Raw genomic sequence first — 19922 nt, forward strand, 5'->3', positions numbered from 1 at the left:
GACACTTTCCTAAGTGTTCAGATAGACTTGTCAACATATGCTTTGGCCAACTTTTTGTATAAAGGTGTAACATTCCAAATTACTTAATTCCGGCTTTTTTTGAGTACGTAGCACGAAAAATTTGAATTTAAAATATGAATATTCTTAAAATTTTAAAATATCATCAGTTTGTTAATGTATTATATATATTCAAATTAAAAATAACTTAGCTTCGAGTGTGAATAAGGTTTTTAATAAAAATGCCGCAAAAAATCAATTTAGGTTAGGGTTTAAGGTTTAGTGTTTAGAGTTTAAGGTTTAGGGATTATAGTTATGGTTTATGGTGTAAGGTTTTAGGGTTTTGTGTTTATGAGTTTGGGGTTTAAGATTTTAGAGTTTAGGGTTTAGGGTTTAGGGTTTAGGTTTTAAGGTTTTTTTAACATAAGTGTTTCAAAAATTATATTATATATATTTAAAAATTTTAATCATAAATAAGATAAATATAAATTATTATTTTTCAAAAAATAAAATATCAAAATGAGATAAATCCCAAAAGCATACATAGGAACAATGGTTTAATATGCAATTGAATATATGAACTTTAATTTGATTTAGTTCTTGTAAATTATTAACAAAATTATTTATATAACATAATTTTATATTTAGATAATGCATACATAAATATTTCAACCACAATTAAAATTTCTTATCGAAAAAAGAATAATATTGAAAAAAGAAATCTTTTCAACAATACTAGACCATGCTATACCCATTTATCAATTTAATTCCTAAAAGAGTTGATCATGATAAATTTTAACTCTCAATATTTATTTATTTTTATCAATTTGATTCTTATTTTTTGAACTAAATTTGAGATTCGACTTTTTAAAAAATGTTAAATCTCAACTTTAATAGAAATTTAACTACAAATTAATTTTTTAATGTTATTGATGTGAAAACCTACAAGGTAATAATCCACATGACATGATATTATTTGTTTTATATGTTAATTTAAAATTTATAAAAATCTTCAAAAATATTTAAAAATTAAAAATTTAATATTTTAGTCCATATTTCTATCAGAAAGTTCAATATTCAAAAAATTTATAAAATAAAAATAGAAAAAATATATGTTAAAAATGAAAAAAATTAAAACAAAAACTTTTAGTATACGGCGCAATTTTATTTTCATCCCCTCCCTTAAATCTCCATCTCCAATTTTCCCCATTTTATTTTCCCCAAATGTCCTTCCCGGAAATCCCTAAAATTTTCCCTAATCCTCTGCATCAAAGTGCTGCATCTTCGTCGGCAGCCCTCTGCTGCATCTCTGTAACGACCCAAAAGTCAGTAGTATTAAAAAATCTAGTTTTGTGACTTCGTTTTTGTAAAACGATGTCGTAAATATTTTTATTAAATATTTATTGAGTTATGTTGTAAGTAAATTGAATTTTGATTAGACAATTTCGTTACTTTAGTGCTCAATTTAAGTATAGGGACTAAATCATATAAGTGGTAAAAGCTAAATTATAACTAAGAGATTTATCTAATAAATAAGCCATTATAGTTTAATAAAGAGTTCAATTAAAGAAAGTAAAATATTTTTGAATAATAAATAATTAGTAAAAAAAGACTTAAATGATGGTGACATGGCATGGGATTAGTGGTCAATAGGTAAAGTTACCATGAATCTTACCCACAAAAAACCACTTATTCTCACTCCAAACTCTGTTGGCCAAAGCAAACCTATTGCATCTGCCGTCCACTGCCTGCCCTAGCCACCGGTGCATCTACAGTCCACTGCCTGCCCCAGCCACCGGTGCATCTGCCGTCCACCACCTGCTCCAGCTACTGGTAAAAGCCTGCCTTACAGATTCCATGCATGAAATCCCCAATCTTGTAGTGGTAGAACCTGGTGAATCAGTTTCAACTTGTTGAGATATGTATGGTTGATTTGGTTTTGTGTTAAATGATGAATTAAGTCGATTTCCTTTAATCTACAATTTATATATTTTTAAGGTCAGGGAACAATTTTCAATTAGTTGAACACTTGGCTGTTTTCATTTAATCTACAGTTGATATATATTTAGGGTCACTTTCCTTGTACAAGTGCGGTTTTGGAATTCTGTTTTTGTTTCAGTAATATCAGCAGTATTGACACTGTTTTTCTGCTTTTCCTTGTTATACCATGGTGATGGATTTGGTTTAGTCGGCCTGCCCTTTTAGGATTTGCAACATGATAAAATTGAAGAAGATCACAGTAAAATAAGGGTAAATTTGAAGTGCATAGATTGGCATTGCTCTGGCCAACGAATTCTGATAGAGAGAACATTTGTTATTTAGGGATTAATTTAAGTCATGGTTTTACAATTCTCGAACTTCATGATTTGAAACAGATTACTGTTTGAATTGCAGGGAATAACATTGAAACTAAAACTTGGTACGGAAGTTGCCCTTGTTGGACCAAGTGGTGGTGGAAAAGTAACATCATCATCCATTTCCCTATTACTGTTTTTCCATTTTTCTCTGTTGGAGGATTTTAATAGTTAATGTCCTAAATTTCTTATCTGTTGCAGACCATGATTGCAAACCTAATTGAGAGATTTTACGATCCTTTGAAGGGAGAGATTTTGTTAAATGGAGTTCCTTTAGAGGAAATATCTCATGAATATCTTCATAAAAAGTTAATATAAAAAAATAAAAGAAAACTTCACCTCACAGATATCACCCCTAATTATGGTACATAAAACTTTTGACTTCTGTTTCCTGCTTGGATAAGTTTGGGAGCTCAAGAAACAGGCAAGGTATATGCCTTACTCTTGCATTTTTTTTTAAATTTATTAAAGTTTCTTTTCCTTATTTTATTTCTTCTTTTGCCAACTCATTATTGTCTATTACCTTGGAAGCCAATAGACTAAACACGGTTTTATTAATGATTTTCATAATTAATTTATTAAACCAGCTTGCCACCTCTAATTTAGGCCACCCTTTTAATATAACAGTAGTGCATTTATTTATCTGCTTTGTTTACAGTTTCTCGCTTGGCACGTAGCTTTTGTCATTTCAAACTAGAATGAAATGAATATATGGTTTAAACTTTATATCGGCCATTGAATGGAAATGTGTAAACAATTATTTAAATTGTATAATTTCACCCTTCTGTATTAATGTTCTAGATACAATAATCGCATTAAATTATGTGAAAAATAAAATAAAATAAATAAAATAAAATAAAGAACACACAAATTTTACGTGGTAACCCTTTCGGGAAAAAATCACGGGCAGAGGAGAAGAAAATTTACTATGTCAAAAAATTTGAATCAAATACAAGAGGAATAGACTATGTCTATTTATAGGCTTGCAAAGCCATATTCTAATAGGATTGAAACACCTTATCCTAATCAATATAAAATATATGGAGTTTAATAAGGTTTAAAAACCTTATTCTAAAATAAAATAAAAGAAGTCTAGTTCTATATGGATTTTACTTTTATTTTATTTTACATCGTATTTTATTTAAATAAGAATTTGGGTCACTTAATTCTAATAATCTCCACCTTGACACAAATTCTTAATGAACAAGTTCTTCATCGCGAACTTTCAATAAACAAGTTCTCCACCTCTTCCATAAAACCCTTTAAGGGTTTAACTTCAACAATGAACACCAACCAAGTCTAAGCAATGCTCAAACTTGGTTATAGGAAGTGACTTAGTCATCATATCTACAGGATTTTCATGAGTACTAATTTTGCTCACAACAATATCACCACGAGTAGTAATATCACGAACAAAATGATACCGAATATCAATGTGTTTTGTTCTCTCATGAAACATTTGATCTTTTGTAAGAAAGATGGCACTCTGACTGTCACAAAATACTGTGCTGATTTGAAGGTCTTCATTGAGTTCACTAAATAGTCCTTTCAACCAAATAGCTTCTTTACAAGCCTCAGTAATCGCCATGTACTCAGTTTAAGTGGTAGAAAAAGCGACTGTAGTTTGCAAGGTGGCTTTCCAACTAATTGCACAACCTCCGATTGTAAAGACGTAACCTGTAAGAGATCTTCTTCTATCAAGGTCTCCAGCAAAATCAGCATCAACATACCCTATAACTCTATCTTTAGTTCTTCCAAACTGTAAGCAAACATCAGTAGTGCCTCGTAAGTATCTTAAAATCCACTGAACTGCTTTCCAATGTTCTTTACCGAGATTTGCTATATATCTGCTAACTGCACTGACTGCATATGATAAATCTGGACGTGAACAAACTATAGCATACATGAGAGATCCCACTGCACTAGAGTATGGAACATGTGACATGTACTCAATCTCATCATCTGATTGAGGAGACAAGGCCGATGAAAGTCTGAAATGGCCTGCTAAAGGAGTACTAACAGGCTTAGCACTCTGTATATTGAACCTGCAAAGAACTTTCTCAATGTACCCCTTTTGACTTAGGTACAATTTACTTGCTTTTCTATCTCTGAGAATCTCCATACCAAGTATCTTCTTTGCTGGTCCTAAATCTTTCATCTCAAATTTTTCACTTAATTGGGCTTTAACCTTTCTTATCTCTCCTTTATCTTTTGCTGCTATCAACATGTCATCAACATAAAGAAATAGATACACAAAAGAACCATCACTGTTTTTCTTAAAGTAAACACAACTGTCTAAACTACTTCTTTTGGAATCATGAGAAGTCATAAAGGAATCAAACCTCTTGTACCACTGTCTTGGTGACTGTTTCAAACCGTAAAGGGACTTTCTCAACAAGCAAACATAGTCCTCTTTTTCTGAGACTATAAAACCCTCTGGTTGTTGCATGTAAATATCTTCTTCAAGTTTTCCATGCAGAAATGCAGTTTTTACATCTAACTACTCAAGCTCCAAATCATGCATGGCCACAATACCAAGCAAAGCTCGAATCGAACTATGCTTAACAACTAGAGAGAACACATCTGTGAAGTCCACTCCTGGAATTTAAATGTAACCCTTTGCAACAAGCCTTGCTTTATATCTGGGTTCTTCAGCTCCTAGAGTCCCTTCTTTCTTTTTAAACACCCATTTACAACGAACAGCCTTTTTACCTTTAGGAAGTTTCACAAGGTCCCATGTTCTATTTTTGTGGAGTGATTCCATCTCTTCTTGCATAGCAAACATCCACTTTTCTGAGTCTTCACAGCTAACCGCCTCAGAATAATTAGATGGCTCTTGATTCGCATCTATATCTTCAGCTACATTTAAAGCATAAGCAACTAGATCAACCTCGGCATACTTCTTTGGAGGTTTAATTTCTCTTCTAGTTCTGTTTTTGGTGATAGAGTATTGTGGTGAAGAAGCAACTCTATTCTCAATTTTTGTTCTGGCTTTAGGAGTTGACTCTGTATTAATCTGATGCTCCACCTGCTTTTGATTTTCTTTATTGGAAGAGTCTTTAAGAGATAAGTTAGATAGCATAGCAGTTTCATCAAAAACAACATCTCTGCTAATCACAACTTTTCTATTTTCAGGACACCATAACTTATACCCTTTTACACCAGCTTTATAACCAAGAAAAATGCATTTAATAGATCTCGGTTCCAATTTTCCATTATCAATATGAGCATACGCAAGACAGCCAAAAATATTTAAATCAGAATAATTAGCAGGATTACCAAACCATACCTCTTGTGGAGTCTTTTTCTCAATGGCAACGGATGAAGATCGGTTGATCAAAAAACATGCAGTAGAGGCCGCTTCTGCCCAAAATGCCTTCGGTAAGTTGGCATTTGACAACATACATCGAACCTTCTCCATGATCGTTCTGTTCATTCGTTCTGCAACGCCGTTTTGCTGTGGAGTATGATGAACTATCAAGTGTCTTATGATCCATTCTGACTTGCACAATCTATTAAACTCATCAGAACAAAACTCTAAGCCATTGTCTGTGCGGAGGTATTTTATCTATTTTCCCTTTTATTTTTCAATCATAATTTCCAAGACTTAAATGCAGAAAACACATCACTTTTCTGCTTCAGGAAAAACGCCCAAACTTTTCTGGAAAAATCATCAATAAAGGTTAGCATATAATTAGCTCTACCTCTCGAAGGCATTCTGGATAGCCCCTACAGATCAGAATGAATATACTCCAATGTTCCCTTCGTGTTATGGATTCCTCTAATGAATCGAACTCTCTTTTGCTTCCCAAAAACACATGCTCACAGAAATTCAGTTTGCAAATTCCTTGCCCAATAAGAAGTCCTATTTTGCTTAATTCTGCCATGCCATTCTCACTCATATGCTCTAGGCGCATATGCCAAAGTTTAGTAATATCATCATCTGACAAGGAAGAGGAAGCGACAACTGCATCACTAGTAACAGTAGAACCCTGTAAAACATATAGCTTGGTAATCTTTCTCTGCCCTTTCATCACAACAAGGGACCCTTTGGAAATCTTTAAAACCCCACTTTCAGCTGTGTATCTGTACCCTTTTGAATCAAGAGTACACAACGAAATTAAATTTCTTTTCAATTCTGGAACATGCTGCATGTCACTAAGTGTTCTGACAACTCCATCAAACATATTAACTTTAATTGTTCCAACACCTGTGATTTTACACGAAGCATTATTTCCCATCAAAACAACACCTTCAGATACTGTTTCGTAAGTTGTAAACCAATCCCGATTGGGACTCATGTGGAAGGTGCAACCTGAATCAAGTATCCACTCCTCGCTTACTTTAGAATCATTGACAGAAGCGACTAGAAGTTCACCATCGCTGTAGTCTTCTACAACATCAGCTTCACCGGAATTTTCTGGTTGTTTTCCCTTTTGATTCGCAGCCTCCCTTTTAATCTTATTTTGTAGCTTATAGCACTCAGATTTAATGTGCCCTTTCTTCTTGCAGAAGTTACAAGTTTTACCTCTGTTTGAAGACTTTGATCTACCCTTAGATTTACCACGAGGATTCTATTCCTGTGTCATACCACGATCATCATCATTCCGATCTTGTCTCCTACGAACAATGAGACCCTCTCCCTGAGAGTCGGGTTTAACCACAAGATGCTTCATCTTATCATACGAGGTTAAAGAATCATAAACCTCATCAACTGTGAGAGACTCGTGGCTATATAAAATCATGTCTCTAAAGGTTGAATAAGACAGGGGCAACAAACAAAGTAGAATCAACCCTAGATCTTCCTTATCATACTGAACCTCCGTGGCCTCCAAGTTTGAGAGAATTTCTTTAGACACAGTTAAGTGTTCGTGTACAGACGCACCTTCCTCCAAACGATGAGCATAAAAACACTGCTTCATATACAACTTGCTTGTAAGAGTTTTCGACATACATATTTGTTCTAGCCTCTTCTATAATGCAGCGGTAGTTTTCTTTTTCATCACATCCTGCAAAATTTCGTTGGACAAATGCAGATGTAATTGTGTTAATACCTTTCGATCATTACGCTTCTTCTCTTCATCTGTTAATGTCGAAGGCATCTTATCTATCCCTAGCAGGGCATCCTCTAAATCCATCTGTGCAAGAACTGCTTGCATCTTAATTTGCCATAACGCAAATCTGGTGTTGCGATCCAACAGCAGAATTTCATACTTCAAAGATGCCATTACCGTGATTGAGATGAATAACCCGAAAGCTCTGATACCAATTTGTGAAAAATAAAATAAATAAAATAAAGAACACAAATTTTACGTGGAAACCCTTTCGGGAAAAAACCACGGGCAGAGGAGAAGAAATTCACTATGTCGAAAAATTTGAATCAAATACAAGAGGAATAGACTATGTCTATTTATAGGCTTGCAAAGCCATATTCCAGTAGGATTAAAACACCTTATCCTAATCAATATAAAATAGATGGAGTTTAATAAGGTTTAAAACCTTATTCTAAAATAAAAGAAGTCTAGTTCTATATGGATTTTACTTTTATTTTATTTTCCATCGTATTTTATTTAAATAACAATTTGGGTCACTTAATTCTAACAAATTATCTATGGCTTTCACAAATACTTGATCATTTTGATACCCTAAGATTTCTTTAACACCCTTATTCTTCTTGCCTTTCTGGAATGCAGGTAAGTATAGTCAGCCAGTATTTAAAGGGATTCCTCCATGGTCAAACCGACAAGCAGCTCTTTAAGAAAAATGTTCTCATAGTTACTTATGAAGATGTCAAGCCTTACATAGATAGGATTGTTAGTGGGGAGACATCAGATATCCTTTTAACAAAACCCATTACAGGATTCTTTCTAAGGCATGCATGAATTTGTTTCTTTGGTTCTGTGTGTTTTGGGGCATTGTTTGCTTCCTTCTAATAGTTCTATCATTTGTTTGATCAAATGCAGCGTTGGGACTTCAGGTGGGCAGCCAAAGCTGATGCCTGTCATTGCTCAAGTTGCTAAGAAGTGGGAATTATTTTGTGGCTTGTACGAGTCTCATGTGATAAAGTAAGGAACCCATCCCTATTTTATTCTAGTTTTTCTTTCAGCTACTTGTGAAATCACGCTGTTTACTTATTCATCAATTAATGGCCTGAACAAAACCATGCATATATAATCGGACCTGTAGTTAAACTAGGAAAAATCCACTTATACCCAAAAAACTTTTATACTCTTTTTGTATAATCACCACTCAGAACTTAGTTTCATGAAATGTCATTCTCATACAGGCAAATTAATTTGTTGTCTTCATGGTGTGTTAATATCAACAACTTAATCAAATTCCATGAGTTTTTTTTTGAAATTAATTAAGCCACAATAAATTCAAGTGTATTTCTAGAACAATAGAAATGTCTGGTCATTTTAAAAAAAAGCAAATATAATGTAGTATTCGTGGCCATTTTCAATTCAAGAAGTAATTTTAATGACATTATTGATAATTATAATTAATAATAATTTTCCAAAAAAAAATTCAAAGCTATAGTTATCTAGAAGGCTGCTAATTTTCATTCGAGAAAAAAATATAAATAAGTTGTAATCTTCACTGGAAAATTCATCTAGCGTTTAAAGCGCTTTATATATTTATGTCAGTATTTATTTTATTTTTTAATTTAATTATTTTTTATTTCATGTTTGTATTATATCTAGAAACCATAATTCATGTGAAAATAAAATAATAAAAGTGATAAAAACGATTAAAACGGTTAACATAGATGTGGAACGTATTGCTGACTTCAAAATTTTGCTTTGATGTATCTAATTGATTTGTTCTTTAAGTCACCCCCCTTTCGTTTGATATATGTGATATTGGATTTACGAATCTGATATAACTAAAAGGTTAGTAAACCTTTTCTTTTCCTTTTGTTTCCCTTTTTTTAAGATTTAGGTTTAATTTTTTCTATCTTTGTAGTTTGGAATATTTTATTTATAAGAATTTAGATATTATTTATCATTTGTCACCAAGATAAATTTTATTTTTTTAATATTTAAACTTGTTATTTTATTTCTGGATTAGGTAGTTTTGGTTGCTATTAGTTCACCAGAAAGCTCATCTCTTTCACACATGAACCTTAGGATTAGGCATTAATAGATACTCTGTTTTAATATTAATTACTTTAACAGATGGTTGATAAAAGTTGGATGGATGCTCCGAGATTTAGCACCAATCACCTAGCTGGAATAGAAAGATTTCTATCATTTGCAATTGAAAAATCAGTTTTTAACGGAAAAATATATTGTCCGTGCTGTCGTTGCAATAATAGGATATTGCACGAACCACATATTATGGGTGAGCATCTTCGTCTTCATGGTATAATAAAAGAATACAATCATTGGATTTTTCATGGAGAATTCATTGAAAGAACATCGGTGCAAACCGACCAAACAGTGAGAACTTCTCCATCAATTTGTACGCAATCACAAGACAACGAAGACGATTTAAGAGATCTCATAACGGATGCTCTAGGTATCAACATCCCAACTCTTAATGAGAGTTTTGATGGAGTTCGAGTTTCAAAATAATGGTCGGGAGGATGATTTTAATGAAGCCCAAAGGACTACAGAGAGAGCAACTACTCTTTTAGATGATTGTGATATTCCACTCTATCCTGGTTGTGTCAAGTTTTCATGCGTCTCATTCCTACTTCTGCTTTACCACTTTAAAGCACTTTTTGGATGGTCAGCAAAATCTTTGACATGTTTATTGGAGTTTTTAAATAAGGCATTTCCAGATGGAAACACAATCCCAACTACATATTATGAAGCGAAGAAAAAGATTTCTGCACTAAATATTGGGTATGTGAAGATTGACGCATACCCGAATGATTGTATGTTATACTGGGGCGATGCTAGTAAAAAGATCAGTTGTGATGTCTGTAAAAGCTCAAAGTGGCAATCTTCTAATGAGTTGGATGTAGATGAACAAGTTTATGATAGTTGTCATCGTCCTGAGACTGCCAAGGTATTACGGTACTTTCCTTTGATTCCTAGACTTAAAAGATTATTTCAATCCTCTAAGACATCACAATCCATGAGATGGCATAAAGAAGGACGAACCAAAGATGATATATTGAGACATCCAGCCGATGGTTCTGCTTGGGATGCGTTTGATAAGAGGTTTCCTGATTTTGCATCTGATCCTCGCAATGTTATGCTAGGTTTGGCCAGCGGCAGATTCAATCCATTCCGAACAATGAGTACAAGTCACAATATATAGCCCGTACTTCTTATTCCTTATAATTTAGAACCTTGGGCATGCATGAAACAATCATCAATGATACTGTCAATGGTTGTCCCTAGTGAAAAAGGACCTGGTAACGACATTGATGTCTACATGCAACCGTTAATTAAAGAGTTGAAGTAATTGTAGACAAGAATTGATGCTTTTGATTCATCAGATTCCGAATTTTTCACTTTACGGGCTTGTCTTCTTTGGACAATCAATGATTTCCCAACTTACGCCAATCTTTCAGGGTGGAGTACAAAAGGTCGGGTTGCTTGCCCAATTTGTGCTGAAAAAATTGAATCTCAATGGCTACGGTATGGTCAGAAGTTCTGTTATATGGGTCATCGTCAATGGTTATCAACTGAACACCCATTTTGAAAACAAAGTCGTGAATTCGATGGCACTATAGAGTATGGGGTAGCTCTTATACCACGATCCAGGGAAGATATCTTAAGGGAAATTGAAGGTGTCAATTTCATTTATGGAAAAACTCGAAAGAGGGATAGAAAAGAACTAGATGAAGGGTTGGTAGAACTTGATGTAGACGAGGGGTGTGATTTGTTTAACAACTTTGAAGAATTGGTGGTAGAAGAAGATGAAGCAAATCTCATAAATCAAGACGAGACTTTATGGAAGAAGATGAGCATATTTTTCGACTTGCCTTATTGGCGTTACAATCTTCTTCGACATAACTTGGATGTCATGCACATTGAGAAGAATGTATGTGACAATGTCGTTGGCACCCTTCTTAATCTCTCACGTGGTGGTAAAGATAATATCAAAGCACGCAAGGACCTATAAGATATGGGCATCCAAAGTTATCTTCATCCAAAAATGAGAAATGGGAAAGAGTACCTTTCGCAAGCATGTTACACTCTTGCATCAAAGGAAAGAGATATTTTTCTTTCTATTGTGAAGAACTTGAAGGTACCCGATGGTTATGCATCAAACATATCTCGATGCGTGAATTTGAAAGAGCACAAGTTGAGCAACCTTAAAAGTCATGACGGTCACATTCTTATGCAAGATTTGCTTCCTATGTGCTTAAGAGGAGTTGTAGAAAAGAAGGTGCTAAGTTTTATTACAAATCTATCAGATTTCTTCAAGAGATTATGTGCAAAAAGTCTTGATCCACAAGAACTTGATCAACTCCAAATACAAGTTATATTAACACTTTGTGAAATAGAGAAAATATTTCCTCCAAGTTTATTCACAATCATGATTCATTTGATTATTCATTTGCCGATGGAGGCTAAGCTTGGTGGACCTGTTCAATACAGGTGGATGTACCTGATCAAAAGGTATATGAGATATATCAAAAAAAATTCACAATATTTTATTTTTCTTATTTTAATATAGAATATAATAAGTATGTAAAAATAAATGTATGTGATGTAGGTATCTTATGGGATTGAAAGCTTCAGTGCGAAATAGAGCTTATCCCGAAGGTTCCATTGCTGAAGGGTATATATCCCGTTATTTTTCTGATGTTGAGACTATATTTTCCCGTCCTCTAAGGAATGATGGGAATATTCAAAAACGGTACATTTTCTCTTCTGGAGGACGTCCAGTTGGCACCATGGACACGAAGACATTGGACTCAAAAAGTCTTGCACAAGCAAACCGCTATGTTTTATTGCACAGCGATAAGTTATCACCATACCGTCAGTGAGTTTCCTGAGGAAAATCTTGTCATTCGAATCTTTTTCTTAACCAATAGACAAATAAAGTTATCACATAATTTGTATACTGAATATATTATAGGGAATTTTTGGAGTCTGAGCGAGCTGTTTATGGTGGCATTCAAATTAGTAAACGCACAGAAGACAAATGGTTGGTTGAAAAGTTCCCAAGATGGCTTGCGAAACAGGAAAATTGCCACTATTAAAATAATTTATCATATTATTTATGTAATGAGGGAACATTGTATAAATTTGAATATAGAATAAGAGTTAATTGATTTCCTACTATATGGTTAGATTCCAAAGATGGAAGTTGAACAAGTTGATGCTGATGTAATTGCTCTTGCTCGAGGACCGCATAATGTGGTTTCCACATATGATGGGCTTATAATTAATGGTTTTAGGGTCCATACTAAAAAACTTGAGCAACATCGTAAGACTCAAAATAGTGGCGTGATGGTTTTTGCTGACGGGAGAAACTATTATGGAAATTGCATTAAAATTATCAAGCTAAACTATTATGAAAGGTTTTGGGTTATCATGCTTAGATGTGATTGGGTGAATATTAAATCTCCTAGGAGTATGAAGAAGGATGCAAATGGTTTTATTATGGTGAAATTTTCTGAGCTTATCCATACAGGGAATCGTGATTTGGACGATCCATACATACTGGCTTCTCAAGCGAAACAAGTATTTTATGTCGAGGATGGCAAGAGTGAAGGATGGCTCCATGTTATCGGAGTAAAACCAAGAGATTTGTTCAATCTAAGCGTTGAAACCCTTGTAGAAGATGATGAATATCCGCAGTGTGATCATCAAATTGTGACTTAATAATTTTAGTTTTAATTTGAACAAGAACGAAGTTTTGAAGTGCAAAAATTTAGTGTAATTGACATTTTTAATGCATTATAGCAGAATGAATGGCCCAAAAGAAACAAAGCACTTAAATGAAGATGACATTCATATTATTATATTAGCATCTATGTATGTTCATTTTTATATTTGAAGACATTTTTATATTCATATTATACATACTTGCTTGACCTACATTCTGATAATTGTTAATCTGTTTTGGCATTTGGGGGTTCCTCTTTGAAAATGAGAAGTCTACAGTTTATGTGATTACTACATTAGACATTTGGTTTGAAAATATTAGATCCTCATTTAATCATTTTGAAACCTTTGGCGAGTCCACTTAAAGAGTTAATGCTTCTTATCAATTTACCTTTAGCTGTCAGTCAATCAGGAATGATATTTCTATGATGTCCATTTTTATATTTTAATTTCTTCCTACTTTTCTTCTTTTCTTATATATTCCCTTCATGATTTGATACGGATAACGTTACTAGTATTTTTCTTTTCCTCATCTCTAAAATTTGCTGCTTCAGTCCCGTTCCAATAGAAAATTATTGATTGTCTAGTGTGTGACGGGACCTTCTTTCATTCCCTTCTCAAGGAAATGTATGATGTAGTAAATTGCTTCAATAAGTGTGCTCATAAATTGCCTTACCTACACCTTGCCCAGTATCTAATTTATAACTTAGACTTGTTTATTGTTTTAAGTTTTAACATTGATTTAAACTTAAAAAATTTACTTGGATAGAAAAATTATACTTATTTGATATATAAGTCAGATTTGAGTTTTAAAAGTTTGTAATATATTTTATAATCTTAAAAATATATTAATTTGTGTATGTTTAAATTTAATAAAAGAAAAATAAATAAAGATAGCATTCATCTTCTTGTTTGTAAATAGGATTTTATTTCATGATTATTACCATTCTCATTTATATATGCTTGCAGGTCACCTTAAAAGGGTTTCGGTCAGGCAAGTTCATGACATTAGCGTGGCTACAAATGTGGCGGCAAGGGGATTAGATATCAATGATGTGCAATTAATTATCCAGGTATATTTTTATTACGGCATGATATTTCAGATATTTATTTGCTGTCTATATATATATTTTTATTATTATATATTTACATTTAATTATATCTTAACTCGATAGTTTTTATAATAACTTGGAGGATATGTGCTTTGAGCATGTTTACATATGAAATATCATCTATTTTAGAGATTGAGATTTATGAGTAATTTAGGTAATATATTAAAAAATTATTGTAATATTTATATTAGAGTTAGTCTTTATTCTAGGATGGTCACCTATTCTATTTTTAAAAAAGTTATTTTTTTATTATTTTACTACAATTTTTAGAAAATTATGTTATCCATATGCAGTCCTGATAGTAGAATTTAATTATTTTTTAATGTGTAATTATATATTAATATTACCTAATCTTTGTGTTTTTTTAATTTTATTTTTTTAAGCATGACGATAGAGTAGATTGAAATTAAAAATTAAGTTATTCACCTTCATCTGATATTTATATAGATGTCGATTTTTTTTATAATTATTAATATCCCAACCTTATTTCACTTGAATTTTTATTAATTATTTTGAATATAGAATATTTTGAAGAATGAAAGTATAAAAATGAGAAATAAGAGAAACCTAACGAGTATTGCTTTGACCAAAAGTGCCTGCTTCACCAATTGACTCAACGAATAATTAAAAAATAATAAATAAAAAGGGAAGTAAATATGAGATATGAGATTAATTAGAGGAGATTAAAATTTGTGATCCTAATTTTGGTTGGATCGGACTTTTGCCAACTTGGGGATAAAAAAGGTATATTTGGCTACAAAAGCTTGTAATATATTATTTGTTTAAGTTTGATGTTCTATTTGTTAATTTTAATTTATTTATAAAAATCAAATTTTAGGTTATTATTTTAAAAGTTTGATGTACTTTTTTTTTGGGGCTTGATTTGGTCCACATTCTTATTTTGCTTGTTTTTTGGTCTATTTTTTGTTTGTTTTTTGGGCTTGATTTGCCGGACATTCTCCATATTGTTTTGCTTGGATTTTTGTTTTAATAAAATGCAGTAGACATTCACGGCCTTCACTTTGAATTTGTTAGCCAAATCCTAAAAGGTAAAATAAAAGGTAAGTCTTGCTCTAAATTTACAGTAGGTTTCAAGTTTCCCGGGAATTCCAAGTAGAAAATTCATATTTTTCCCGGTTTTTCCTTCTCCCCAAAACCCATGAATTTTCCGGTGCTGTGTTGGGTGCTGTGTTAAAAACTCATTACCTCTTTGTTTTCTAGGAAAATGATTGGCAAAAGGAGACCATTAAAAGGTGTACGATTCTCTTCGAGGGGTTCATTGATAGGTTCGAACACCTTAGGAAGTGCTGCTACCGATAGTCAAAGCACGGGAGATGAAACTCCAACTCAGTTAGTTGAAGAAGTACCTGCAAGTCCGACTGGCACCTCCATTTCCTTCTCACTTATTATTTCTCTGGTTTTAAACTAGTTTAATCCCTTTTGGTGGTATTTATTCTTTCTCTAGTTTTCATTTTCTTCACAATATACAAAGAAACAAAAAAATTTTGGCTTTAACTATGTGTTTGGTTTTTTGCCCCACTGAACTTTCTATTTGTTACCATTTTGTCGTTGCTCTTCTTTTGCACTCTATTATTGTACGGATTTTATGTTTTGTTTTCTTTCCTTCATAGATTCCTCTTGTTTTCTGCTGCACTATAATTTTTCACAACTTCTGGACCATTTCTTTGCTTTGTTAAACATGATGAGTTTTTACATTTCCTCAATATCTTCTATAGTTTTGATAATGTTCCTATAGCAGGTATGATAATTATGAGCCGTTTAATTTATCAGTAAATTACTCTGTTTATTACCATGGTGTCCTGTTTCTTCAACTATGTAAGATTGCTAAAATTTAGATTGCAGGTTGGAGGGTGGATTAAAGGCTGAAAAAGGAATTTGGTTGTTGATTACGAAAAATTTTGACATTATACAATTTTGATTCTGTATATGATATAAATCCATTTTTTACTTTCTTATTTAGAACATTTCTTGGTTTTTAAATTTTCATTCATTTTTTTATATGAGAATTTTATAAATTGAAAGCGTAAGAAACAAAAATAAATGGAGTATTAGCGGATAAATATTTTTGAGAGAATGGTAAGTGTTTTTTTGTCCCTAAAAAATTAAAAGCATTTTCATAGGCTTTTGTACAAAAAATTAAATGGAGTATTAGTGGACAAAAATATTTTTGTCCATGATAAATATTATGTATTTGTTATGATAAATAAAATCTTTTATTAAGCTTTTATTTAATTAATATTGGTTTTTTTTCTTTTTCTACCATATTCACAATTTGCTTTTGCTTTTGCATCGTATTTATTTTTTTACATTGATACATAATATTTTTTTTTCAATTTTCATATCTAAAATATAATTGTTACTTTGGACAGAGGCTACTAAGGATACTAAGAGAAAGCGAGGGCCTATAAACATGAAAGATATATGGAATCTTCAACCTGGAACTCGTATAGTAGTAGAAGCCAACCAATATGGCCAGCTTATTGGGAAAGAAGCGTCCAAATTGGCTAAATTTCTCAGTACAATTGCAAGGACTGGTTCTATCTGTCCTTTGAATATAAAACATTGGAAACATCTTTCTAAATATGTGTTGGAAAACATATTGAGAATCGTTCATGTATGTAGTACATAATCATTTTCTAATTTAATGTATTGCAATAATTTTGCATTATTTGAAATTGTATGTAATGAGTACTTGTTACATTATTTTGTTATTTGTGTAGGAAAAGTTTGATCTCCAAGGTAAGGTGAAGGACTCTGACATCCTCTCACATGTTAGAAAACTCCGGAAGGAGTTTAAATCGACTTTGAAAACTAGATACTATAAAGAGATGGTCCAAGAAGGTCAACCGATTGAAGAAATATATGAAAACAATCCTCCTAGTGTGCATGATGATCAATGGAAGTGACTAGTGGAGCGATGGGGAACACCACAAGTTGTGGTATGCACTTTTATTAGATTAATTGTCTCATTTTTCCTACTTCCACTTACAGTATGATCAAAGTAGAGGATGCATAAATGCGTGATTTGTTGAATGAGGCATAATAAACTTAGCTTCCATATTACTCTCATATTTTTCTCATTAATTTAAACAATAGGCACATTCAGAAAAGGTGAAAGAATCTCGAACAAAGGTGCGTTATGCACATACTGCTGGTTGTACAGGATATGCGACCCTCAATGCACAGTTTGTAAGTATTACAAATTAATCAATATGTAACTTATATTAATTATTCTGCACTCATTGGTGAATAATGTTAACTATTGTTTTGTTGTATAATAGTCTGAGAAGGAAGGCCGTGAACCTTCGCGTTTGGAGCAGTTTAGATTTCAACATTTGCGCAAAGATGGGAGTGGCAAATTGAGCAGTGAGGCAGCAGAACAAGTTTATGTAAGAAACAAATGGGTATTATTTATTTATTTATAATTATTTTGACATCAATTTTTTTTAAAAAAAATAGAATTTTCTAATTAAAGATAACTGTAGGATGAAGCATGCAAGATGGTTAAAGACTCTATGCCAATACCTGACAGTTCTTCCGCACCTCAAGATAATATTGCATTAGAAAACGAGGTCTATACACAAGTGTTTGGCCCTGACAAGGATGGAAAAATGTTGGGATATGGACGTGGGATGACCAAATCTAGGTTGTTTGGCTATGGGTCAGTTACCCGAGAAAGCCAATCTACATCGACCATCACTACATTGGTTGAAGAGATGAGCGCAAAACATGTCCAGCAAATACAAACAGTTTAAGCCAAACAAGCAGTTCGAGAGAAAACTCTACTCGAGGAAGCAGAATCTTGATTTCGTATGGAGGCTACAGAGCGAGAAGCTCATTTGATAGCTGAGGTAGAAGAAAGATTTATGAAATTAACTGAAATTCGAGAGGCAAAGTTCATAAAAATGATGGATGCTCGTGAGAAAAAGTATAAGGCTCTCATCGATGAGTGTATGGCAAAGGGAATGTCAAGTAAGTCCAAGACTTTTCATAATAAGCATAGTAAGGTGACTATTTTATAACTAGATTGTCAATAAGTTTATTAATGGTTTAATAGACATTGCTTGTTGTAATTGAATGCTATGTCCTTATTTGATGTCTTCATTGCTTGCTCAACTAATAATTAGTAGTGGATGTATTGATGAAAATTCTTTATTTAGCTTCAATTTATGGTTCTTTGGTTAATATTAAAATATTCTTTCCATGTGTTCATGTTGTTTCACATCTAGCTTGTATAAATAGAAAATGTACATTGCTATTTTTTGCAGTTGAATTTTAGAGTAGCGGACTTGATGATAAAGCCTTCAGTTCGAATGATGACGAATGAGGCTTACTGCATATTATGTATTACATATATATATGTTATAGTGGTTGACGAATGCAGTTGTCTCATAATTTTTTTGTGTCATGGGAATCAAGTTGACAACATGTTGCAATGTGTTGATTGCTTTTATTAGGATTTTGTATAATTTTTTGATGTCATGTGAAATAGGTTGACAACATGTTCGCAACTTGTTGACTACTTCTATTAGGATTTTGTATATAAATTACTAACTGCATTATTCAATGATAATTTTGTATTTATATTATCATTTCATGTTAATTAATTGTTCAATTAATATTGACTCAAACTTTTCCAAACCTAATACATACAAATTTGCTCGTATTTCACCAAAATAGTCTCTTAAAAATCGGGGAAAATGTCGTAAACAAAATAGAACATGAGACAAAGATCTATCCCAACCTTTTTAAGTTTGCCTTAGACGGGTTTACCCTAACCATTTTAAGGTTGCTTTAGACGGGTTTATCCCAACTTTTTTTAAGTTGCCTTGGGAAAGGTATATCGCAACCTTTTTAGGGTTGCTGTAAACGGGTCTATCGCAAAATTTTTAACATTGTCTTAGACAGGTCAATTGCAACCTTTTCTAAAAGTTGCCTTAAACAAGATCTATCGCAACCTTTTTAGGGTTACCTTAAACGAATCTATCACCAACCTTTTTAAGGTTGCTTTAGACAAGTCTATCCCAACCTTTTTTTAAGGTTGCCATAGACAAGGTCTATTGTAACATTTTTAAAATGTTGCCGTAGATAGGCCTATCGCAACCTTTTTTCAAGGTTGCCGTAAACAAGATATACCACAACTTTTTTAAAAGGTTACCGTAGATAAGGTCTATAGCAATTTTTATTAAGGGTTGCCGTAAACAAGGCTTCTCGCAACCTTTTTAAGGTTGCCGAAAATGAATCTATACCAATCTTTTTAACGTTGCTCTCAACAAGTCTATCACAACCATTTTTAACGGTTGTCTTAAATTGGTCTATCGCAACCCTGTTATGGTTGTATTAAACGGGTCTATCGCAACCTTTTTCAAAGGTTGCCCTTAACTAGGTCTACCGCGACATTTTTTTAAGGTCGCCATTGACTAAGCCTTTCACAACGCTTCAATAAGGGTCGCCGTATGCTGACTTTTGGCAACGCTTTTTCAAAAGAGTTGCTGTGCCTACGCCAACGGTACTAAAGACAACCTTTTTGGAAGCGTCGAGAGAAGCGTCGCGAGACCTATGCCAACCCTTTTTGCGTCGTCTTAAGTCAAAAAAAGTGTTGCGATAGGGTTGTTTTGTTGTAGTGTTCATTTGTTTAATGT

General features: G+C 32.9%; 1 protein-coding gene and 1 long non-coding RNA gene across 6 annotated transcripts; both read left to right on the forward strand.

The window, feature by feature from the left end:
• The first annotated feature begins 1646 nt into the window (after positions 1 to 1646).
• LOC107905367 (uncharacterized) lies at positions 1647 to 18869 on the forward strand. 5 transcript variants are annotated; one of them, XR_005928240.1, is made up of 10 exons: positions 1647 to 1830; positions 2392 to 2780; positions 8045 to 8416; positions 14117 to 14220; positions 15481 to 16894; positions 17001 to 17219; positions 17377 to 17469; positions 17562 to 17669; positions 17766 to 18252; positions 18549 to 18869. It is a non-coding gene; the product is annotated as an uncharacterized lncRNA (long non-coding RNA). The 5 variants fall into 5 exon arrangements; XR_005928234.1 differs by lacking the exon at positions 18549 to 18869 and having other exon boundaries at positions 2392 to 2457; positions 2553 to 2780; positions 17766 to 18501; XR_001686513.2 differs by lacking the exon at positions 18549 to 18869 and having other exon boundaries at positions 15481 to 15705; positions 16650 to 16894; positions 17766 to 18493.
• LOC107903162 (uncharacterized) lies at positions 12035 to 12806 on the forward strand. Its single transcript, XM_016829205.2, has 2 exons — positions 12035 to 12299; positions 12396 to 12806. Exons 1-2 carry the CDS (start codon positions 12037 to 12039, stop codon positions 12517 to 12519), a joined length of 387 nt encoding a protein of 128 aa, XP_016684694.1. The 5' UTR covers positions 12035 to 12036; the 3' UTR covers positions 12520 to 12806.
• Positions 18870 to 19922: the final 1053 nt, after the last annotated feature.

Source organism: Gossypium hirsutum, chromosome A01 (genome assembly GCF_007990345.1).
Source record: "Gossypium hirsutum isolate 1008001.06 chromosome A01, Gossypium_hirsutum_v2.1, whole genome shotgun sequence".
Lineage (NCBI taxonomy): Eukaryota > Viridiplantae > Streptophyta > Magnoliopsida > Malvales > Malvaceae > Gossypium > Gossypium hirsutum.